Source organism: Dermacentor silvarum, chromosome 1 (genome assembly GCF_013339745.2).
Source record: "Dermacentor silvarum isolate Dsil-2018 chromosome 1, BIME_Dsil_1.4, whole genome shotgun sequence".
NCBI lineage: Eukaryota > Metazoa > Arthropoda > Arachnida > Ixodida > Ixodidae > Dermacentor > Dermacentor silvarum.
Genome location: NC_051154.1, coordinates 21,279,536 through 21,304,769, shown reverse-complemented (window position 1 = coordinate 21,304,769; position 25,234 = coordinate 21,279,536). Strand labels below are relative to the sequence as shown.

General features: G+C 43.9%; 1 protein-coding gene across 5 annotated transcripts in view; it reads right to left on the bottom strand.

Moving 5' to 3' along the window:
• Positions 1-25,234, bottom strand: part of LOC119457815 (M-phase inducer phosphatase 1-B) — a 121,488-nt gene that overhangs the window by 32,883 nt on the left and 63,371 nt on the right. For all 5 annotated transcript variants that reach the window (XM_037719561.2, XM_037719553.2, XM_037719580.2 and 2 more), the window contains 3 exons: positions 14,237-14,353; positions 11,088-11,198; positions 9,651-9,815 (listed from right to left, as the gene is read on the bottom strand). In XM_037719561.2, the coding sequence (XP_037575489.1) occupies positions 9,651-9,815; positions 11,088-11,198; positions 14,237-14,353 (393 nt within the window). The remainder of the gene's footprint in view (positions 1-9,650; positions 9,816-11,087; positions 11,199-14,236; positions 14,354-25,234) is intronic.

Sequence of the window (25,234 nt, the reverse complement as noted above, 5' to 3'; positions counted from 1 at the left end):
GAAAATATTGGCCGTGAATAATGTTTTCACAGACCAATACAGAGTGTTGAGGAACCGCGGTATAGTACCTTGCTAGAACAACGGTTACGAGTTAATAAAAAATATGAGATGGACGAGATCTGATGGCAGGAATAAAAAAATTTGCCAGCCAGCTTTTGTAAACTTGCAGAGGTATTTACAATGGGCCTATGATAAATTAACTAATGTATTGAAGCATATTAAAATACAAATAGCGTGTATCGTATCAGATACAATTAATCAACTAGTATTTTGTATCTGTATCTCAAATACTTATTGCCTCAGTGTCTTGTACTTGTATCTGTATCATGATACAATTTCAAAGCATCTTTGCCCAGCCCTGGTACTGGGCATGCGAAGTCAATATGCCAATAGAAGTCAATAGTCAGCTTTTACATGCGAAGTGTTTTTTGCACTTTACGCTGCATTTTTCAACAAACAAGTGTATAAAATTTCATTTTTCCTTCCTAAATTAGAAATTACATTATAGTAAGAAAGAAACAGTCATTTTACAAAGTGGCTCTTTCAAAGCGACTGTAAATGAAAACATGACTGACATGTTAAAAAAGGGGTATTGTGTGCCGGAACCATGACCCGATCATGAGGCACGCCGAGGTGGGGGACTCCCAATTAATTTTGACCAATTGGGGGTTCTTTAATATGCACCTAAATCTAAGTATACAAGTGTTGTTGCTCATTGCCCCCATCAGAATGCGACCGTGGCGGCCGAGAGTCGAACCCACGACCTTGTGCTCAGCAGCAGGACGCCAGGGCCACTAGGCTACCGCGGCAAGTCATCATGTAAGCAAGAAAGGGTCATTTCTAGATGCTGAGCAACGGTAAGCTGAGTAAATAAAAGTACAAGGAGGGGTGAAGTTAGCCATTACGAATCAAATTCGAGCAGAGCATTTGATAATACAAAGTCTGTCCCAAAAGTTCATGCAGTGAGTCAGCAAAAAAGTAACAGCATAGCAGTGCCGCTCTCTTGTTCTCTGTCCACTCAAGAAGACCCAATTAACCTCTAATACAAGCCAAACTGATTTATGACAAAGCAGAATTTAATGCGTGCACTTTTTGTGCAACCCATTTTTAGTCTTTCTTGAAATGGAGAACTGCAAACTGAGAGAACAAGCAATGAATATAAAATTTCTTGTGAAATTGCCCAAGAATGGAATAGAAATTGATTTAATGTTGCAAAAAGCCTAAGGAAACGATGCCCTAAAGGTAAGAACTGTGCTAAACTGGGTCCAGTGTGGAAGAATAAAGCAAAAATCAAAGCTATGTTGATTGTGTTTTTCGACCTCCAGAAAATTGCACACCATGAATTTGTACCTGAAGGTCAAACTGTCAATGCAGCTTTCTAAGTTGAGGTCCTGAAGCATCTGCAAGATGCTGTGCGTCATGAGTGAGCAAATTTGTCTAAGGAGGGGCACTGGATACTGCCCCACAATAATGCCCTTGTGTGCTCTGCATTGATAGTGCATGAATTTTTGGCATGTAATACCATCACTGTGTTGGAACACCCTCCGTACCTGTCCGACGTAAGGCGCAACGATATGCACGCAATGTTCCAGTGAAAGCAAGACGCGATGGTAACGAGCGACAGGTTTTGCCATCGCAGAGGGCATCACTGTCGCTTGTCGCCGTAATCAGTTTTCGGCCAGCCAGAAAACTTCGTTTGTCGCCCAGAAGTTTATGTGGCGACTTCCACCGGGGACAGTGCGATTGCACATCAACACGGCAGCAACTAGTCTTCCCGCTTCAATCTGAATTCGCTCTTGCAACTTGCTCTTTGCCGTGACAGCAAAAGAATAAATTGTATCAGCCATCAGTTCGTTTCATCTCAAGCTCAGGAAAAAGTATCAGCGTTGTCTTGTCATTGTGATCAGTTGCTTGTTTTGACGCTGTTAGGCCTAAAACGCCACCGACAGTCACAAAAGTGTTTTGAGTTTTGCTCACCAGATGGCGCCATGGAATTTCACGCTGGCAGCACGGAGAGGATTTCACCAGAGATGACAGCATATTATTATTAACCCCTTAACTGGCCATGACGAGATAATTTGCCATCACAACAAGTATCCTCTAGTAACGATGACGAGTCAAGTCGTCGTGAATTTTTGTAAATTTTTGCACATGACGTGGTTGCGGCATTATCCCCCTGTGACTTTTTTTTTGTTCCCCAATTAAAAACCGAGCTTTTTGGGGATGTGACAACAATTCAACAGCAAACAACATCGCTGCTAGAAGTGCTTAACAGAAGCGGACTTCCAAGGTTGCTTAGTGCGTCTAATGGGGAATACCTTGAATGTGACCATGTTTATGTAGTTGAAAGGTTGTGAAATGAATTTGTCTAAATGTCTCGTGGCGCCAGGAGCCTAGTCAGGCGTGCATAGTCTCGCCTTTTGCGCCGGCGCCATGACAATCTTGTATTGTCAAAATAATAATAAACTTCAAACTTCAAATGTATTGCACTAACTTTTGGGACAGACTTCGCACATTAGGGTACTCTCGGTGCACTGCAATAATGTCATTCAACCCACAAGAGTGCTTTGGGCCATGGCAGACACTGCCCCAGCAGACACACAGGGCACATCTTAAAATGCAGACATACATTTTGCTTGTCAGGGACTATACCAGACAGGGTTTACTACGAAGAGTTTTAGATTAGGGGATGCAAGCAGCTTGCATACCTAAGAACACAAAGTTAGCTTCAGTTTTGCTCGGACCCAAGCAGCTCATGTACGCAAGTGGAATGGATGATGATGATGATGTATAGTGTGTAATGGTGCAAGGGCCAGGTGTGGCCAAAGAGCGCCAAGAAATGGTATTGAGCAATCGATGGATTGATGAATAGCGGTGGCTAGATATAACGTGGCTGTATAGAGGCTTAAAATTGCAATGCTTGCAATAAAACTATGGTAATGACAAGAGTGAGGTGGCTTGTGTATATAAATGACGCATAAACTTAAAATATTCAATTAATAATTTTTCATGCAACACTACTGCCTCACCAGGGCCCTTGTACTCAAGGGCCTGGAGGCGTGTGCCATAGATACCACTGCTGCAACAGAGGCCTCTATTAGGAGGCCGTGCTATGGATCACTTGGGTGTATAACATCTAATACACGAACACGATTTAAAAAATCTAAAACTGATTTCACGTCAAAGAGTGGATCTTTCACAAGAAACAATCCGGGGTGTAATGGGATATGGCTGCCTGTATGCTAGAGGAAAGCACTTTTTTTCTTTGACCTCTACTTCACAACAATCAAGCAAGACTTGGAGAACAGTTAGCGTCTCGCCACATTTCCCACAGACAAAAGGATCACCCCGCTGGTTAACACATAAGCGTGTGTGCCATACGTGTGGCCTATTTGAGTCAACAGAAAGTGACCTCAGTTTGTAGTGTTTTTGCTATTGGTGGCCAACTTACTAAATGCGGATTTATTAAGCGGAGCTTGTTAGAGAATTTTGCGTCCCATAAGCGTTGCCAATAGCACCCGAGTTCTTTTTTGTAATGGTTTCAGATCTAGGGCAGGGACAGTGCTGGAAGGGTTGTTAGCTTTTGATCCTGTGGATGTAGCCAGTTTGTCAGCAAGCATGTTGACTTCAATGCGTCTTATGTCTAGGAACCCAGTATATTACGATATGTTGGGGTAGTGCAAGATTTGTACAGTGCTGAGTAAAGCTCAATGATTACAGGATTCTTATGTTTCTGTAATGATGATAGAGCTTTAATAACGCTTAAAGAGTCAGTATAAATAACTGCCTTCTGAAGCTGGATATTGTTGATTGTTGATGTACTTTACAGTTGAGAGTTGTGCATAGGCCTCAGCCGTAAAAATACTTGTTTCCGGGTGCAGAGAAACGGATTCCATGAATGATGGGCCCATCGCTGCACAAGAAACACCGGCATGCAACTTTGATGCGTCCGTGTAGAATACTGGGCACAAATATTTTGCCTAAGTTCTAAGAAGTGCATTTGAATGTAAGTGTCTGGGGCATGCTTTGTAATGTCTACAAAAGACAAGTCACATCTGTGTGCTGCCACTGCCACAGTGGTAATGGCTTCGTTGGAGTCACTAGGTGATGTTCAAGGAGTGGAACACTCATTTCGTCACTAAGGTTCCTCACGTGTAAAGAGAAGGGCTCTCATGGCAGGTCGGTTGCAGGACAGGATGGCACTGGTCATATTGTTTATGGTTGAATAAGTGGGATGTACTTGTGGGATGAATAAGTGGGATGTATTTTGAGTAAATACATGAAACTACAGTAAGACCTCTGAAGATGGAGTGACCATTCATTAGATTCTATATAGAGACTTTCTACAGGACTTGTCCTAAAGGCACCAATCACCAAGCAGATACCTAGATGGTGAACAGGGTCAAGTATCTTCAAGGCACTTGGACTAGCAGACTTTTGTACAGATTCATGAAGCACTTCCTGTCACTACCCCACATCGTGTGTGATAAAAATTTTAGAACATTCATAGTTCTTAGGCATTTGTTCGTAATATATTTTAAGTAGGAAATAAACGTTAGTTTCGGATTTAGTATGATGCCTAAAAATTTGTGTTCCGTGTTTACACGTAGGTGCTGTCCATGCAGCTCAATATCAGGATCTTGGACCAGGCCTCTATTTCTGGAGAAAAGGATGCAGGAGCTTTTAAGAGTATTTAGCCTAAATACATTCGCAGTCGCCCACTTTGACACTTTACTGAGACCAAGTTGAACCTGTCGCGTGCAGAGAGCGGTGAGATTGCAAGATTTGAATCCTATCTGCACGTCATAAACATAAGTGAAATAGAAGAAACTTCGTTGAATGAATGAGAGTAAAGAATTCATTTTTACAATAAAAACAGTGGAACTAAGCAGTCCACCCTGTGGTACACTCCAGTTTCCTGGATAAATGACCTGGATAGACTATTGCCAACTCTGACACGGAAGGTGCGGTGCGATAAATAACTTTCTATTACATTAAGCATGTTGCCTTGGATACCAATTTCGGAGAGGTCTCGCAAAATTCCAAAGCACAAGGTAGTGTCATAAGCCTTTTGTATATCAAGCAACACGGAGAGAAAAAACTGAATGAAAGTGTCACAAGTGCGTGCCTCCATCCTTACTAGATGATCTGTTGTAGAACAGCCCTCTCTAAAACCACATGGATATGGATCCAGCAATTTATTTGATCGAGAAAGACACAGCTTGTTAGCGCTATAGGCCGGAAACTTGCCACAGAGGATCTTTCCCTTGCTTCAAAAGGGAGACTACAATAGCCTCTTTCCAAGCTAATGGAATGTATCCTGCTGCCCAGATTGTATTGAAAAGAGATAACAGTACTATCTCAGTGTCAGGGTGAAGATGTTTTAGCATGACGTAGATAATTCTATCAGATCCTGGTGCAGGTGTCTCACAGGTATTCAAGGAGGCTCTGGACTCGGCTACACCAAAGGGAATGTTGTCCACTACACCAGCGATTCAGTACCGTACTTTCTGCTATTTTCTTGTGCTTCAGAAAAGCTTCAGAGTAATGTATTTAACTAGATACACACTCAAAATGTTGTCCAAGAGTGTTGGCTTGTTCTTCAAGACTATTACCTTGATCATCCACTAAAGGAAGAAAGTAAGACTGCCAATCTAATAATTTTCTTAGCCTGTTCTATACTTTTGCTTCTTGCGCATAAGAGTTCATACTTGAAATAATTTTTCCCAGTTTTCGATTCTTGAGATACGTTGCGTTCATCTTCCTTGCGACTTGATATGCTTGAAATTTACAAGGTTTTCTGCCATGGGGGACTTTCGTAGTAGACCCCAGGCTTTGTTTTGTTTATGTGCATTCCTACAGTCTTCATTCCACCATGGTAGGCACTGTTTCTTTGGAGCGCCCTTCGTTTGTGGAATACATTCTAATGCACCATCAATTATAAAAGCAGCAAAATAGGCAACTGCATCATTTATACTAAAATCATTCAGAGCATTTTGAGGCAGATACCGTATTTACTCGATTGTAACGCGCCCCCGATTGTAACGCGCACCCGTTTTCTGTGACCACAAGAGAGGAAAAAAAATCCTTAACAGTACCACGCACCTCATGCTTTCATACAGAAATACAACTATCGCTCAAGATTTACTCCCAATACACTAAAGTTGCGGTGAACAAAAAAGTCCCAGTTTCGCCCAAAAGGCAAAGCATCGATTGCGTCAGCAAATTAGCAGACAGCTATACGAAGTAAGGATAGTAGTTTTATCGGTCGTATAAAGTTGTAAACATTCGCTGTTTAACTAAATTGGTAGACTAATGCCTAAGCACACGTACTACAGCACATAGCTACGAGAGCTAGGCTCGAAGTGTGTAGGAGGCGGTCATATTGAAATGCCGACGGCGATATGGTAGCGCAAATTTAGGGTCGTACTCGATTCTAATGCGCAGGCAATTTTTGGACCCGTTTTATCGGAAAAAAAGTGCGCATTAGATTCGAGTAAATACGGTAGGTCATTTGCTTAAACATTTCCCAATCTGCAGATGTTACTTTCCATCGAGGGGCGTGTGGTGGAGGATCCCGTTCCTTTGTAATTTTGAGGCATATAAGAAAATTATCACTGCCATAAGGGTTCATAATCGCGTTCCAATTGAAGTGGGGCACTAACGTCAGGGAGTTCATGAATCTATGGAGCTGTGTGTTATGCGTAAGGCTATAAAATGTTGGCTCCTTGTTTAACAGGCCTGAAGAGAACAGAAATTGATTAACCGGCCTCTTGCGTCGCACCAGGAATCTCCCCAAAAAGTATTGTGTGCCCTAAAATTGGCAACCAGTACCCTACGTAGGGCTCAGGAAGTTCATCTATTAATTCGTAAGGTTCTGTTCTACGGAGCCGATAACTAGGTGGTATGTATAGAGAAGAGATCGTAATTATTTTCAAAACACTAAGGCTTGAACTGTAACCGCCTCAAGAGGCATTCACAGTTCTAAAGCCTGGCATGCTAAATTCCTATTAGCTATGATTACTACACCACCTGACGGGGAATTAGCATCGCCGCGGTCTTTTAGAAAAATAGCGTACTGCGGTAGGAAGTTTGTGACTGCTTTAAATGTGTTTCTTGGACACACAGCACCTTTGGTGTCAGTTTATATAGAGTTCATTTAAATCATCAAAACTGCGGAGAAGACCCTGACATTCTGTGTGTCCATATTGAAAGTGTTGTGTGCAGTGTGTCTAAGAGGGAAAGATCAGTTTGCGGGGTTTGCCATTTCTGGCGCGCTCGAGAAAGCTGCGCAGTTCCTTCGGCGTCTGCAATGCCGATGCACCAAGCCATGCGTCCATCACCTCCTCCGAAGCGAGGCCCTGGATGCCCACTCATGGGCTACACTCACTGGTGTTGTGGGTAGGGATGCAAAATTGTCGGTAAATTTGACTATCGATAGCATCAATAGTTTTTCTGAAAATATCGCTGTGTAAAAACACTGTCGATAGTACTACTATCAATAAACTATTGACAGTATTATTGATAGTGCTATCGACAGTGTTACCATCGATATTGACATAGGTGTTACTATAGATAGTACCATCGGTAGTCCTTGTACGTCCTTGTATGTGCGTATGTACATTCGTGAGCAGAGCGCTGTTCAGAGCGCTGAAGTGTTGTGCTGCGGAACGAATCTATTGTGTGCAACTGCTGCGTCAAGGGCAGCGTGCTCGTTCCTTGGTCCATGGAGCTTCGATTCAGTTCAAAGATTGATCTTGAAACCCAGAAAGCATATGTGAAGTAATAATTCCACTTGAATTCAGCTCAGAAGCAGGCGAGCCATACGGTGCGTCTCAGGTCACTGTTGCCAGCACAAGGAAATTTGCGACACTAACACGTTATCCAGCAACAGTACGTAAGGTACATCTGCAGAGCTCGGTGAAGGGTAGACTGTGGTAACGAAGAGTCTTGTCATAGTTACTACCACCACCATATACCACGCACTCTGGGAACGAAGTTTATGCTGCAATGAGTTCTCTTTGAATTTCAATGCAATTATATCTTATTCTTTTTTCCCAAGATGGACAAGACAGTGCCTGTTAAAAGGGAGTTGTATGCGCCAACTATACATCGCCACTATAACCTAATCTAACATACCCAATGTTAAATACATCACACCAGGTATGCGGCATGTTCCCTTGGCAGTTTGCACAGTGAGGCGAGATGGTACAGTTGTCGGAACGATGATCTTGTGAAGCACATTTTGCGCAGGTTAATCAGCCTCGGCAGCTTTGTGAACCATAATCAAATCTTTGACAGTTGAAGCATCAGCGAGGGTTGGGAATGTATGACATTGCGTGGATTTTTGTACATCCGGTTTCGAGTTTTCAAGGGAGCGTACTGGAGGCAGAGGTCAAGATTAAATGTTTGGTGGGAGTTTCAATGTTCCATCCACTTTTTGATAGAGAACGATGAGGTAGTGCAGGGAAAGAAGCAGAGGCCACAAAGGTTCATGCTTCTTCGGTAGCGATGCCAGCCACCCACCACAAAGCCCAACAAGGGGATGGTACAGTGCCTGTTAAAAGGGGTATGCGCCAACCGTACATTGCCACTATAACCTAATCTAACATACCCAAGGTTAAATAGATCACACCAGGTTAATCCTAGCCACCGGAAATTAGGGGAAAAGAGATGAAGGAAGAAGGAGGTAGGAAAGATGAAGAGAAAAAGCAAAAGCACTTGGAGAAGGACAGGAAAAGGCGACTGCCGATTTCCCCCAGGCACGTCAGTCCGGGGTTGCCGTCTATGTGAAGCTGAGGCCAAAGGGGTGTATTGCCTTTGCTGAGGGGCCATAAAGGTCCAAGCACCTGGCACTGGCTCCCCAACCCCCAGGATCCCCTTTTTCCCGGACACGGCTAAGCCGCGTACGGTTAGGCGCAGGAGGGTCCGACCCCCCCGTGCTCGAGTCCGTGGTGTCGCAACACACCAAACACCTGCTAACGCAGATGCCCCTGTGGGGGCAAGTGGAATGCAAGCCTCTACCATACCCTAATCTAAAGAGTCTCTATTGCCGTTGTGGGCTGCATATCCAACCCCGTCAAACCTCTAAGGCCTAGCCACATGACATGTTTTGCTTGTGAACAATGTGCATAAGTGTCTGTATGTAAAGCAAAGATTTTGATGCAGGCACGCACGTTCGTGTTAATGACAGGTTCCAACAGCCAGAAAACGCAGCATGAAAAGCATGTGTTGAAGCTCACTTGCCAATCGGCTTCCTTCACCACATGAACTTCATTTGAATCCACCAATCCAATAAGAGGAGCACCGCGGCCCTTGTTTAAACACTTGTTTTAGGCTTAGTGTGGTGGAAAATGGAAAATGATGCGACTGTGTTTTTTCCCCAAGATATCATTTCTGGTGAGCAGCAACTGTAGTGGCGAGGCATGCTGTGGCTGTTCCTGTCAGATTGTGCCTCAGCACCGTTCGCAGTACACAAATTGGGGCATAATTTTTGTCCAAAAAATACTTGGAGTTTACAAGTCTAAAATCTGATGTGCTGCTGTTAACTGCGTTGCCTCTCTTCCACAACCACAATTATTTATGGCCGATTGGTATTTGCTTTCAGAGCATCAGGTATCCAAGAAAAACATTCCATGCAAAAACCTTACCTCCTGTGCAGAAGAGCAAGCCAACTGAGGAACATGGCCAGTCAAGTTGCTGTCGGTATTTGGAACATTTTCTTTATCACTGGCACAAGAAGTTGGCATAGATGTATGGAAGAGGGGCGAGTTGAAAAGCTTGTCATAAGAGTGAGGTAGCTGGGACTCGCGTTCCTGTCAAAAAAGTAGAAGCAATCAGTATTCACAAGACTGAACTGTTACACATCACTTTATATTTCTGGGCACATGCACATGCATGTTTTTTTTTTAATAATCAAGAGATAATGACAAACGACTGTCTTATTGCATGCCAGTTAAACAAAGCAGAAAAACGTGTAGTTGGCTGCAAAAATTGAGTGCTTACATTCTTTCCTCTGGGCAACAAAAGCTCCCAAGATATGGGAAATGACATAAGCTTGCACGCTACCCAGTTCGTATGGCTCCCAAAAGAACTATGCTATGCTACAAAAGAGGAAATAACAGTGTCAGCCAGCATTTGCCATTAGACACTTTCCATCTTAAGAAGGAAGCTGCTGACATTGGCCATCTGGCCAACACTGGATGTGACCTATCACTTTTTTTCTGCACTTCGACATGCAGGCTTAGTTACGTTGAGGAAGGAAAGAGACTAGGAGGGAGTGTCATGCGACAATTTTGAAGCTTAGTCAAAGGAAGGCTCATGGGAAATAAGCCCTCATCATGTGATAGGCGAATGGTAATTTCTAGCTGCTGAACGTGCAGAGAGCGAGCGGCAAGGGCCAATTGTGACGAGGAAATCTCTAATGACTACCTGAAACTAAACAATGTCTTGAAAGTTCCAGCAACTAGGTAGGGCTTTTATTTCCAAAGAGTCAATGTGCAGACAAGGCCCCAAAGAAAGAACGAGCAGAGGAGGTTGCCTTGCAGAGGCTGGCTGCTTGACATAATGCTCCCTCCTAGCCCTTTTCCTTCCTCCATGCTCTGTTAGTTGAAAACATGCTACAGTCCTGGAATTAAAGGGTGCAGTGACTTTTCTCTCGGCTCCTTTTTGTCCCGTCTCTTTGTATTTTACAGAATTTCTTTAGTGCTTTTTGAAGAGAACTATGTAAAAGGTAACCTACTGTGAAGAATTAGACTAGCTGTTTCTGAATTCACAAGCGAAATTTTCATGTAATCTCTCACACCCCTATGAATTGTAAAATTTTAGCATTACATGTTTTATTACAAGATTAATCTGACTTAGGACAACTGCTAACAATGTGCTGTCAGTCACATGTGTCTGCGACATAATATATTCCACCTGGTTCTAATTATGTGAAGCACCATGTATAACTACTTTTTTTATTCATTTTTTTTTCTTTTTTTGTAATGAGCTGTGGGCTGCAAAATACTGCAGCACCATTAACTTACAAATTTCAGTGCATCAATGGCCCAGAGTATGACAGGCTCTCAGGCAAGGCCGCTCACCTGAAACGAGTCCTCAAGGCTTGACACAAAACCATCGTCACTGCCAGTAGTGGAAGTAGAATCCAGAACACTTGCTCCTTCCAGTCCTCGGTGGCCATCCCAGAATGCACTCTACACACATGCATGTCCTTTGCTCAAAAAACAAGCTCAACACTGCGGGCCCTCACACAAGCAACAGCCCAGAGGTACGAGTCAGTCACTGCACAAGTGTGGTGCTTGTTGCACTTTGCAAGCTGCCAGAAGTTATCAAAGGGCTGCAATGACTTCTCTACCCCAGTATTCTCACTTTGGTTGAACAGAAAAAGAAAACAGGGGGGGGGGGGGGGGGGTTAAACATCCAGAAACTGTACAGTGGTTTCTGAGGGACGCCATAGAGGGGAGCTCCGGATTAATATTGCATACTTTGGGTATTTTATTTATTTATTTCAATACCTACATTCGCCCGAAGGCATTACAGTAGGGGGGTTTGAAATACAAAAGTAAGAGCAAACAAATGCGCATAAATTTAAGAAAAACTGAACAAGTGCGCAGAATTTAATGCAGTGCAAACAAGTGCGCAGTCATTTAATGTATTTAACCTGGGGTACTCAAATATAAGGCCATGAGCATTTTTGAATTTCACTCCCATGTAAATGCGGCCGAGCATCAAACCCACGATCTAATGCTCAGCAGCAAAATGTCAGTCACTTAGCCACTGGGACGGATTGGTTTAATAGCACCGAAAACTACAATTAGAGCTCAAGTAACTGGACGTTTATAAGTGTTTTCATTGTAAGTACATCCTGCTATATAAAACAAATGGCAATAGTCATGGCTGACTACTAAAGAAAGTCACGCCAAATAGACATGCATAATCTACCACAACAATAATAAAGGTCACAAGAAAGAACAAGCACAACTGTCACAAATCCACAACTTGAATTACTTGCCTATTATCACAACAAAGATTAACCCTTTATGGACGAGTGTTGCCTACAGGTAACAAACAAAAAAATTATGTTTAATTTTGGGTTTCGGCTTTGAGTATGGAGTTCTTGGCTAAATATCTTCGGCCAACACTGAATGATAGGCAGCAAGCGTCATTTGTTCGATTAGAGCAGGAACAGAGGCCAAAGCAGAAGTTTGGTGCTCGACGCGCTTTTTTTTTTTTTAAAGCACAGTTAGAGGAGGAAGACTTATGCAAAAATCCCTGGCTGCAGTGGTATCACACAGGTAATGTAAAGGAAATGCAATGCACACCTCTGTTTTACATCCGAGAAATGTCTGCACCAGTTCCAAACGAAGCCATAGGTGATTTTGGGCAAAGCTTGCTTTTGGCATTCTGCCTGGTGTTGCTTACAGACAACAAACCTATTACTAAAGAAGTTTCCGCAAAATAGTTTTTCTTTTCGTTAAATATCCTAATTCTGTGTGTATTTCGCACATTTCCATGAAAAATAAACATTTCCTTCCGATAATTTTTTTGTCTCGTCCCTAAAGGGTTAATAGAAAACAAAACTGAATATATGCCGAACTAAAGTGCATGTCGCCAATCTAGCATCTTGCTTTACTACTCGTAAGCGCTAAGTTTGCAAATGCGATGCATCAGGGCAGCAAATAAAGGTACTGATTGCTCCATTAGGAAACAAGAAGGAACTCTAGTAGACCCAATGAGCATGTGAAACGGATGAAGCACCATAGCAGCGAAGCAGTGCGAGAACATACACAGCATTGGATACCACACTGCACAGCTATAGCTGAATGCAAGCAACAAATTGTAATGCTGTCTATCTGTTATCTACCATGGTGCTCTAGTCTGCTGCAGCAGCAAGTGCCTTGTAAGCACATTCAACATGCCCTCTGCTCTGCTATGCCCTTTGCTCATGTTTAAAAGTCATTAAACATTGCCATTAACACTCTTCAGGGCTCTCTCCCACTGTGGTATTTAACGTAACACAAGCACAGCGCAAAAGATGGGAACAAGATAGAAAGGCACACATGGCGCTGTTCTACCCTTGTGGTACATTTAAGACCCACAAAATTTCTAGGAATGTCTGCTGCCATTTTTTTATATACTTAAAAGGACTCTGAAACACTTTTCTAGCTAATCATAGAATGGCTTCATTATTTAAGTGTTTCGTCCGATAAATCTCATGCTGCAAAAGTTTTTCGAATCCTTCAACTATAAGTGGAGTTATTACACCGATACCTGATACGTCTCCACTAGCGCGCTGGAAGCTACATAGCGGAGAAGCCATGAGGGCAAAGCCCCAGCCAAAGGTTGAGTGTTCAGGGCTTGACGCAGCAACTCATGACGGACGTCATAGAGTACGCTACGCAGCCCGCCGCTGCCATCTCAGAGGTTGTGCGTAGAAGACGCAGCGATGCACAGTGCAAAGATGACATGATGTTTCGGTCTTTTTGATATTGCAAACATATACATATTGCCACGTGCCTGTAACTGCAATCCTTAGTAAAACAAAAATTTGAAATTATGTTTTACTAAGGATGTTTTCGCGATCACGAAATCAGCCAACAGCGTTGATGGGCCAACTGCTTTCGATGACATTGCAGATATGAGAGCAAGCAACTGTACACTGCTTTTGACACAAGGTCGTAAATTCCATGCTGAATGCAATGCAATAATATCTGGTTCACATGTTCACAAGAGCCTCGTTAACAGATCGGCAATATATATTTTTTTTACTATATTCAAAAAGCGTTTCAGGGCCCCTTTAAAGGCAGTAGCAGAGATTACCGATTACAGTTAATACACTTACACTATGAAAGTGGCAATTATAAAACGACAGATTCACCCACTTATATGAAGCGCTCAACATCAGAGAAACGTTGAAAATTTATATTTCAGAACTCAGCCTGGGCGCAATTGACAAAAGTGCTCTCGAAATAATTGACAACACAGCGTTTATTATTTCTAATCATGAATCCATTTGTGTGCAGGTGCACACTTCAGCTCACACACACTAATTTCTCCAATGGTGAATAGGCTGTATTACTAAATTTGCACAGGCACGCCAATGCAAACTATTACAGGCAAGAAACATTTTCCACAAAGACTGCAACCTTCTACACAGGAAACAACCTAACCAAGCTATAAAAAACATTCACTTGGAGACAATATCATGCAATCAAGGAATTAAAGTACATACCTCAGCAGATGACTTCTTGCTCGAGTCTGAAACATTGCTAGCTGCATTTTCCTGTGAGCCACAGCTGCTGGCTAGGCTACCAGATGAATGTATTCCTTCATCACTTTCATACTGTCCCTAGAAGAAAAAGACAGCAGCAAACACTAAGTTTCCGTTCCTTCAAGAATTCTTTCTATTTTGTCTTCAAGGCACATGCTGGTACTAAGTTCATTGATGAAGTAGACTTATAACATTATCTCTTGGAGTTAAGAGTTTCACTTGGAAAACAGGCCCATTAAAATTGGTCACACGAACTGTCATATACATGCATGCTTTATTTATAAACAATTAACCAGTTGTGAGCAGGTGCTTTCAGAATCCGTAACATCAGAGGAAGCTGTTGCAGGAATCTTGTATTGGTGTTGCCATCTCCCTTTCACTTTTGGAGTCATCTGTGGCTTATTAAATTGCTATTCATTGCGAAATTGACATATTTGGTATTCCAGAAGTGCAATGCACCAATCTAGCAAGCCTTCATGTCTCTCTTTCAGTATCCAGCATATCTAAACACATCTCCAAGTTGGAGAATTGCCCATCATGTGACGAAGACACAAAATCTGACAACAAACTTGCTGCAATGGCACATTCAGATACTGCTTTTCTCACATTTCAATCCGAGAATGTCATCTTGATCCACTCGTAATGAGTCACTATCCACCTTTTGCAGCACAGTTATTGGAGCAAATACTGACTGTTCTAAGCAATCTTCAACACTCATCTCGCATAACAAATCATGTACATCAACTTGTGCAATTTTTTTAATGATGAAAGTTGACCTCTCAGAGCAACAGCTGGGCTATGAGAAATGCTTAGGTCAAGGGCTGCAAGTATGCTCTGACAACTGAGTTCTTTAACGTGCATGTAAGCCCAAGTACAGAAGCATAATGGCATTTCACTCCCACCAGGATGTCAATGCTGCAGTGACCAATCCACTATGGCGGGAAACTATTATGAAACATGGTTTTACGGCAAAATTTTAGACAGTACACAGTGAGATACACAGGACAAACGCCGAAGACTATTTCTAGGGAAGCTATTTCTTTCGAGCAGGGATATACTATGCATGTGAATCAGCACATTTTTATTATATAGAATAAGGCTGCAGGCTCAACTTTAATGCACTTGGATTATTTATCCTTTATCAAACCAAGGTATTCACTAATGACCACAGCATATTTTATGCTGTTTGTGAACATTCAACTCATCCAGGAAGCCAAATATAAGCCAGGTTTACATATCTATAAATAAGGTTTTGGAACTGAACCTGCATTTTTTATAAAAACTACCCAAACTGAAATTTTGGCCTAAACTGAAGCCGAACCAATATTTTGAAAAGCCCAAGCAAAAAGCACTTGGTTACCACCATGAAACAAAATGGTTCAAGCATTTTCGGTGACATAAAGCAAAGAAATGCACTAGGCTAAACAAACCAGCTTTCCTTCCACAGTCAGCCTGCCCCACTTGCAGCCTGTTATGACTTGGTTTGAATGTGTCAAATATGCCAATAACTGCATATAACATAGTGATGATTCCAGTTCCAAACTCAGTCATGCTAGCTGGGGTCCATGGCAGAAATGTTTTTCAAGAGCTCCCGAAAAACCGCCGTTAATACAGGCAATTCAAACACCAGCCATTAAAAAGAAAAACCACACTGCAGTAAACAAACTATTAAAGCACACAGCTGAGAAAATATGCTGAGCAGAAGAAAGCTGCGCTCCCGGAATGGAATGCAGCAAGCTAACCAATGGAGCAGTAACCATCACACTGTGTTGCAAATAACTGTCGCTGTCTCGAAAAGCCAAGTATGTTGTCACAAGTATGTTGTCACAAGCCAAGTATGTTGTCACCTTCTTGAGGCCCGCACGCAATAGCTCCACTTAAGTAAAAGATTTTAAAAGTAAAAAAAAATTACGTGGCACGCATATTACTGCTAGCCTGCAGCCATCTTATGCACCACCTTTAAGTGCCAGTTAATCATGTTCATGGAAAGTTTACCCTCACCACATTTATACTGAATCTTAAAGGGGTACTGGACATGCTATTTTTGACAATTTTTTTTTTTTTGCGTTAGATGAAGGTTCTAGACCTCTATACCCTAGAAAAAGTCGTGACCAGTCTTTAGAGCGATGTAAATGATTTAATATACCTTTTTTTACCGCCAGTTTCGGTTTCATTTCCTTGGAGGATATTGCGTTGTGACATCACAACACAGTATGTGGTCACCTAGGAGCAGGACATTCCAATGTTTTGACACTTTCCCTGGCACTCTCGGTCGCCGCATATGCTGCTATTCGTTGTGAGGGCCAATGTAACAGCATAGCGCATGACCAAGCGAGCCGGAGCGAGTGTTAAAATGCCACCACGTCCTGCTCCCACATAATGTGTCGTGACATCAGGACGCAGTATGCTCCAGGAAATGAAACTGAAACTAGCTGCAGAAAAGCTAATATATTAAATTATTAACGCGGCTGAGAAGCAGATCTGAGGACCTTCATTTAATGCAAAAAATGAATAGTTCAAAATATTACATCAGTATCCCTTTAAAAATCATGAAAAACTTACTGCTGTAGAACAGACTAAGAATTTTCAATTTGTCAGTGAGGTTTACAAAGTTTGCAGAATGTGGACTCAATGTAATAATTCAACAGGAACGCCAGATGCAAGAACTTCAACTACTTGGCATGCACATTCAATCTAACCGACTCAATACTTATACACTTCAAACGGTTAATGCCAGCATAGACCACACCACACGGCTTATAGGAAGGGTGTCTAATAAGCATGGAGGTCTCCGTGAAGCAGAACTGCTAAGACTGGCACAAGCGTTTTCAGTTAGTAAAATCACATTTTCCCTTCCCTATCTAACTTAACTAGGGCCGAGGAAGATAAAGTTAACGCACTGATACGCAGACTCTACAAATTTGCCCTTGGAGTGCCAAGTAGAGCCTCCACTGAGAGACTTTTGGCTACAGGTACTTTGAATACATTTAGTGAGCTCGCAAAAGCCCACCTGACAGCTCAATACCAGCGCTTATCGAACACCCACACTGGTAGGCACATCCTAAACTCCGTAAAATGTCGATGCCGCAGAGTATCCGTGTGGACACAAATTTGCCATATCAGCCGTTGACTCCACTGGCAGTGTTGCGACGGCAGCATCCATTCTAGCCTCTTCTTCGGAGGAGGTGGCGGTGGCACTCGCCGCAACAATACCCAATTACTCTGTCATAGTAAGTGACTCAAAAACTGCCATGTACAACTTTGGAGCGGGTAGGGTTTGCAGGACAGCCCTAGCCATCCTATCCCATAATCCGCTATCCCAACTTCTGAGTTTAATCTGGACACCTGCTCACGCAGGCCTAATCGGCAATGAAACGGCCCACGCAAGTGCTCGAGCTTTCACAAACCGAGCGCAGGCTAGGCTAGGGGACGGTTCAGACGCCAATAATCTACCTCGAGCATTCACCTCCAAAGACAAGTTACTTTCATACCACAACATTTGTGGGCATTACCGCCTAGGTCACCGAACCCTCCCACCTTTAATGTGTCGGTCGTCACGCATACACGAGGTGCTATGGCGTAGACTGCAGACTCGCACTTTTCTATCCCCTGCCTTACGTAAAAAAATTCACCCTGGAATATACCCTACCTCAGCCTGCAAGTTTTGTCCCGCTAGCAGAGCGGACCTAAACCACATTATGTGGCAATGCAAGAACCACTCCCCACCCCCTCACCTTTGTAGAGTTTTAAGTAGTCGGGAGCTGTGGGAGGCTGCCATGCGCAGCCATAACCCCGATCTTCAGGAAGCTATCCTGAGGTGGGCTGAGGTGGTAGAGGCGGCCTACCGCGAGTAGGACAACCTCTCTCGCCTTCTTCTCGCAGCCCCTTTCCCTTTAAGATGGAATAAATAAAGTTGTTTCTCTCTCTCTCAACAATTTCATGTCTAGCACACTTGGAAAGTACCCATCCAGCCACTTGAAAAATATGCCTAATGTAAAACATTGTGAAAAGCAATTGAAGAAGTGAACCCGCTAAATGATATACTCCAAGAGCAAACACCGAGAAGTCTACCTTCCAACTCATTTTACTGAAACACCTGCACACACTATCAAAACTTGCAGTAGAGATCCAATAAGGAGCGTTTCATATATTTGCAGCACATTTCAAAAATAATTTTTATCAGTGCTTTTGCTTTTGATGCACTATCATGGTGCACACAATTGTGCATACAGCACCTGACAGGAATGTGGTAGTGCTGTTGCTCTAGCAACACGAGTGCAACAGCGTCGAAATTCGTGGCAGGCAGCATCAGCCACTAATGAAGCCACATTATGAGCAGGACTTTTTTTTCTTTAGTCATAGGTATATAGCGAGATAGTCACATCATGCTCTTTGTTAATGGAATTGAAGCAGCATCCCGTTTTGCCTACGAGGTAGTACGTAAGTGCACTCACGTTATGTCAGCAGGGATCATGTCCTTTCCAGAGACAGTGAGGTAAAATTTGTAATAGTGTTCTTTTAGTTTTTTTTGCCCTCATCCATGGTGATAACACTGCATGTTTTTATTGCTTTATGGAAACTATGTTGCATATTGAAAGACGTGAATTTTCCTTTCTTCAAAAATAGTGTGCATGCATTGTATTCGGTGTACTCAATAGCTTGTCATCCCTCCGTATGTAAAACAGCTGGTGCTAGTTTTCTGTTTATTTTGTCCTTTCAGTTGTCTATGTAGTTACCACAATGCTGCTTAACTATTGCCTGCACACTAAATTCCAATTATTAACTTTGGAAAAAATTGAATCAAGTTAATGAGCACTACTGTACTTTTTCGTTCGAAATACCCAATTTTATGCACTTATTAGACATCATATTAATTTAGGACAAACCTAATAATAGGTGATGACACACATGATACAAACATGCACTGCTCACAGAACATTTTTAATTATGCACGTCAAAATACATAAAGCCAGCTAAGTGTATCAAGTTACAGCTAGAAAACAGGTGTCTGCTATAGCTCTGTAACATTAAGTTTCCATGCTCAAACCCATGTACACATTGTCCCGTCTTGCACACACTAGCGATTTTATCTTGTAATTGTAATGCACACGTACGACTACAAGCTATAATTAATAGCCTGCATGCATCATGTCACGTGACAACATGGGATACAAGGATCAAATGTACCCTGTACTGGTTTGTGAACCCATTTCACATTGTGAACCATTTTGTAAACCATTATACTTTTTATTTACCTAAACCTGAATTGAACTGGAATTAAATCAAAGGGTTTGAATCTGCACACAAAATACAGATATTTTTAAAGTGGGACAATTTGCTATAAATATTGTAAAAGAGAACAGTGGTGTAAGTGAAGTTGCAATCATTTTTGAACAAGAACCTTGTCCATGAAATTAAAGGTAAAACTTGATATGATATGAGTACGTAATATTACATAATGCTAAATTACACTTCCATAAAACATCGAAAATCAACACTAGCACTCCATGTGCCTGAGCAATAAGGCAGGTTCTGCTAGAACCAGCGAGATAATACCCGTGGCAAAAAAGTTTGTTGTGTTCTTTTTAATCCACTTTTTAGGCTTCAACAATCGTAAAACGTGTTAATGCTGTCATAGAAATATGATTTTGACTATGTGGTTGATTCAAGTTCCTGCAAGATCCACACTACATCTATATGTAGGCACATGGTTCCATGGATTCCTGCAAATTGCAGAAAAAGTGATGCTAACACACATTCTAACCTTGCATTCTTATTCCTACCATTTCCCCGGGATTCCTTCACCAAGAACAAATAGTTGATAATTGTGTGGGTGTGTGTCATCTCTACATCTTTAGTTTTCCGTGTGTGTCAATAGTGCGTGTGTGTTAATGCGTTTACCAAGATAAAAAACAGTTGTATGTCAACAAAAATGCTGCCGTGAACGCAATATTATGAAACAAAACCTTGTGCGCAATCGAGTCCAGTGACGAAGGTGGCTGTAAAGCCATCTTTACAGCACTACATCCAGAAACAAAACACCACGTGAGTAAACATTCTTCATGTCCTAAGTGGGCATCCTGAACTTGACGCGTACACTGACACCATCCACAAAAAATGTAGAGCCGAGTCGCCGGCTATTGTCTCAGAGGCACACGCCACGGGCGGCCTGTTGCGCAAGTCGGTCACACGCTGACACGCTTACCGCCCGCCGGGCGACCTTCGGGGCTGCCCCTTTCGCGATGGGCGCTGGCCGGCCAACGACTCCCGCAACCCTGCCCGCAACCGGCCCCGCCTCGGGTCAGCGCAGGAAATGGAAGACGAAAGTGGTCGCCGAAACCAGTTTGTCGCCGCCGCCTGGCGGAAGCGTCCTTCTCGGCAGCGCGTGCTGCTTCTCCGAACAAGCGTCCTCCGAGCCTATCAGAAATGGCACTTCCTCATAAAGGAGGGCTGCAGGTATTTTCGGGCGTTGTTTTCCCTTTCGTCGACTGCCGCCGAACACAACGCTCCGGTGGCCTCGGAAGCTGGAAACAAAGCGAGACAGGGCTCCGGAGGAGCCTGTTCCGCCTCCTTTGTGCTCCTGTCGGGCGGCGCACGGAAGCGATGGCGAAGCAGTTCCGCCAGCCGGTCTTCTCGCTCGCTTCGCCGGTCAAGTCAAGCGGGCATCGCGCTGTTCCCACCGGCGGCTCGGAGAGAACGCATTTGCCGTGGCAGCACAGTACTGTACCTGCTGACATGTGGCTCGGAGGGCAGCGTTTCCGTAAAGATCTGTCCGTCTTCTACAGCTTACCTTTCGCGCCAACATATGCGCGCCTTATGCACCAACTAACGCAAGATCGTACTTTGCGGTGAAAAAAAACAACTAAAACATAGCTTAAAACGTGAGAGGATAAAATATGTGGTGGCTAACTCGTGGATGGCGTTAAACCAGCACCAACAGCAGCATCGCAGTTCAATTAACAAGCGCACTGTTGTCTGAACGGGTGCGAGCAGCATGCCTCTAACCTTGTGCACACCTCTAAGCAGTAAATGCTTAGAGGTGTGCGTGTATGTACATAATGTGACGCTGCGGCCAAGACGGCTTCTCCGTGCCCCCAGAAACTTCAAGGGGAACAAATCGGGCACCTTCGGAAATCGCCGTACCAAACTGCGCGAGATGTTCCAAGCAACTGCCGTAGCTTGTCTTACTCTAGCCGCCCACGAATGAGCGAAGTTTGGAAGGGTTCAGTTTAGGCTTTGTTGGTGCGAAATATTCTAGCGACTGTAGGAAGCAGAATTTTAATTTAGGGCCTGGATTTTTTTTTTTTTTTTTTTTTACGGAAATCGCAGAAAATAGGTAAGTTAAAAATAATACGCAGGAACCATGGACGACGACTGCTAACATAAGCGAATAAGCCCGAACGAACGGACGTTATCCTTGACGTGCGCTCCACTACCGCATCTAAAACCTTCAGACACATCAAATTTGACGAGCAATAGCCATGAAGTTGGCGTTTGGGAGACTCGGTTGCACGAGAGCACTTTGCGGCACTTATCGAAAGTGGCCTGCCAACCAACCACGAAAGAGGTTCGCCGAAAGAGAAATGATAATTCAGAGGCGATCTAGCCGTAAAAGTGATACAAGTGCGTTAGCATTACGTCGCACCTCTTCGAGGTCCCGGATCCATGATTTAAACCACGTGCACAACATTGCAAAGTGTGCGCACGCAGCTGACGGTGGTCGCTCTCTCACACACACACACACACACACACACACACACACACACACACACACACACACACACACCTTTTTAATGCGTTAGCATTAGGAGTGTCAAAGTGGAAAAAGCGTGTATGTGAAGAAAGCCCACAAAACACGAAAAATTGCCGCTTCAGGCTTGGAAAAAACTTACGTAGCACGGATCGAGCAACAGAAAGATACATCGGGAATTTCTCATGATGGCCTACAATTTTCTGAATGACGTACAACTTTGCTCTGTTAATAACTAATTAGAAGTTAATAGCTAATTATGTAATTAGGCAAAATAAAAAAAACAGTATGAAGTGTGTGTGCGGTTGCGGAGAAAAACGATTTCTCAGTTCCCAATGGGCTGAGAAATCGTTTTTGTAGCGATGCCTTTTCCGATGCTATTCCTTTTCGCGCTTCGTCGGTGGTCAGAGCGACGCTGCACCTGCGTTATCAATGGGATCATTGAGCAGTGGCATAGAATCGAGCCACAAAATCGCGGCTCAAATCCAGCACGTGAAAGTGACTCCACCCGAAAACGGGCTGATCCGAAGAAAGACGCCGGTACCTCCGAGAACCTGTATCTGGAACTGCCGCCCGGCAATCGAAGTAAATCGGGAAGCTGACACTGAAAATGCGACATGCGCTGCATGGCACGGTTGCGGAATATCTACCAGCAACATACCGATGACCTGTTGGCGCAATGCTAGAACAGTTGCAAGGTAAACAGGCTTAGTGCGACGCTTGAAATGCACGCTCCAAAAGCGCAAGGTGCACCGCTGAAATTTCTTATCACTGTCCTTTGGCGAACGACTTCCGCAGTGGGAACGCCTCAACGGTTTCACGCCAAGGATCCTCTCAGCAGCAAGAGTTGCAATCTCGCCGAGTAGAATCGCCATCACGGACGTCGCGCTCTCGACGTCCAAGACGCGCAGCACGCAAAGCACCGTCCTCGTTATGACAATGCACGCACTGTGCCAAGGCACCGCCACTCGTGCAACCGTTCTCGGTGCCCCTGCCGGGGCCCGCGAGCGTCCGATTGCTCAACACGGTATACCGCGTGCAGATAGGCGGCAGTGCCGCGTGACCTGCTTCCGTTTCCTCCTGACACGGTCTCTTGAGTCTGGAGGAGAAGCGAGTCGGTCGGAGCAGGAACTCCCAGGCCCGAAGGTGAACGCGCCCGCCGAAAGGGAAAACGCGCGCGGCCGGAGGGCGAAGGTTGCGCGCCGCGATCAAACAACGAGGCGGCACGGTTGCATTAGATGATCCACGGCGCGAGTTTATCGCTTACTTCCAGAACGGCGAGGCTCCCTTTACACGCGCCGTTGTCCAGGCGAGACAAAACTGTCGGTGGTTGCATCTTTCAGAGGTGATCCCAGACCTTAATGCTATTTGGCAATCCATCTTACGGTCCATGGGTAATTGTAGATATGTTGTATATAATGATTATTAAGAAAGACGGCGCATACCCAGTGATCCGAGTTGGTGTCAGGGAGATTCACTGAAGAGCAGCACATACCCAGAGTTACGTTCCCAGTGACCCAAGCAAGTCTGACGGTTGGTTTTGAACACGGCTCACCTGATCTTTTCCATTGCACATGTCACGTTGCCGTTGTGTGTTCAAAACCTGTACTTATGCGCTTGCGTGCGCTGCTATCTGTTGACTATATATGTGTGAAGTGCTTCGTAGAATAAAAAAAAATTGTTGGAAGTTAGCGCTGTGTCCGCGTCGTCCATCCGTGCCTCGTCAATTTTCATACGCTATTAAGTATAAGACATGGTCCTAGTACCTTCAGCAAAGTGGTGATCCGTAACGATACACTGCACTCGGAAGTAAAAATTGAGCCACATAAGAAAAGGAGAGAGTTCAATTTAGACGAAGCTCAATATCTGCGACTTTATTAATTTTTTTTTATTGCCCCACCGGTGTACAGAAATGGCAGAAACAAGCCGTGCAGGCCTACACAAATGTGCGCATTATGATAAAGAGGTTAATGACGCCCAGTGCGACGCCTTGCTGGAGGGACGAGCATCATGTCGATGACTTGGCAACGCGCATTGCAAGACGATATCCCGATACAGTGATCCACCTAGAATGCGGTCCGTCCCCGGTACTCAGCTGGTATCACTACTGGGGCTCAGACTTCTATAAATCTTCCGCCAAGGACGGCAGAGATCCGGTAAGACACACATCCCTGTCGCTAACGTCCGGCGTGACAAACAGGTGCGAAGGAGGAAGGCGGGAAAGGGTACCTTAACGTCATTTTACGGGTAGCTCTTGCATCTGAGTGAAGATGATAGAAAGCCTGACCGGGAAGCGTTGCCGAAGTTCACCTGGTCTTGCAGTAACTCGTGAAAAATTATTTGCATTTCATCCACTCACGAAGGCAGCAAAAGTGCAGTTGTGGTCGCCCCCCTCCCCCCCCCCCCTTTTTTTTCCCCCTGTCCTGTTACAAAAGCCCGTAAAAAAAAAAAAAATCATACATCAAACGAAATCCCCAAACCCATAGGAAGAAAATATAAATCTCTACACGGCTAGTACTAAAAAACAAGTGAAATAATTAGCATGCCGTTGGCTTTTGGCATGGGATATCTGTGTCGGGGGCCTCCGATTTCAGGACTCTCGAAGATGGAGCTTTTTTGCCAAGCAGCTTTTTGTCGCGCAGCCTTTGACAAGATGCTTTTTTGAGTGCCTCTGTGCCCCAAGACACGCGCTCAGTTGTCCAAGGGAAAAGCAAGCGAACGACGAGGCGAGTCCGTGTGCTTGCTGAATTGACGTGTCCTGCGTCGAACTCTTGACAATTTTACAGCGAATTCTGTTGCTGCACTCAGCGCCGATTCGGCGCTTTCTGTGCATGCCTCGAAACACCCCACGCGAGGATGTGTGCAGTACAGCCGACCCGCCGAGCCCCGTACGGTGTGCGAGGTAGTAAAGGCTCATGCGAGGCAGCTGTTCACTACGATGTGTAGCAGCAGAACATTGCCCGGATATCCCCGATTATTATTATTATTATTATTATTATTATTATTATTATTATTATTATTATTATTATATTTTTCGTTTGGAAACGTATACGTGGTCCAAGTGGCTTTGAAACTCTGCAGCAAATATAACGAAGAGATATAAAGGTAAAATTTTTTAGTCGGAGGTCATGGCTAGACGCAAGGGAAACATATCACATACACGTCGAAGCTGAATTGTATCCCCGCGAAGGTCACATACCTAATGTCAA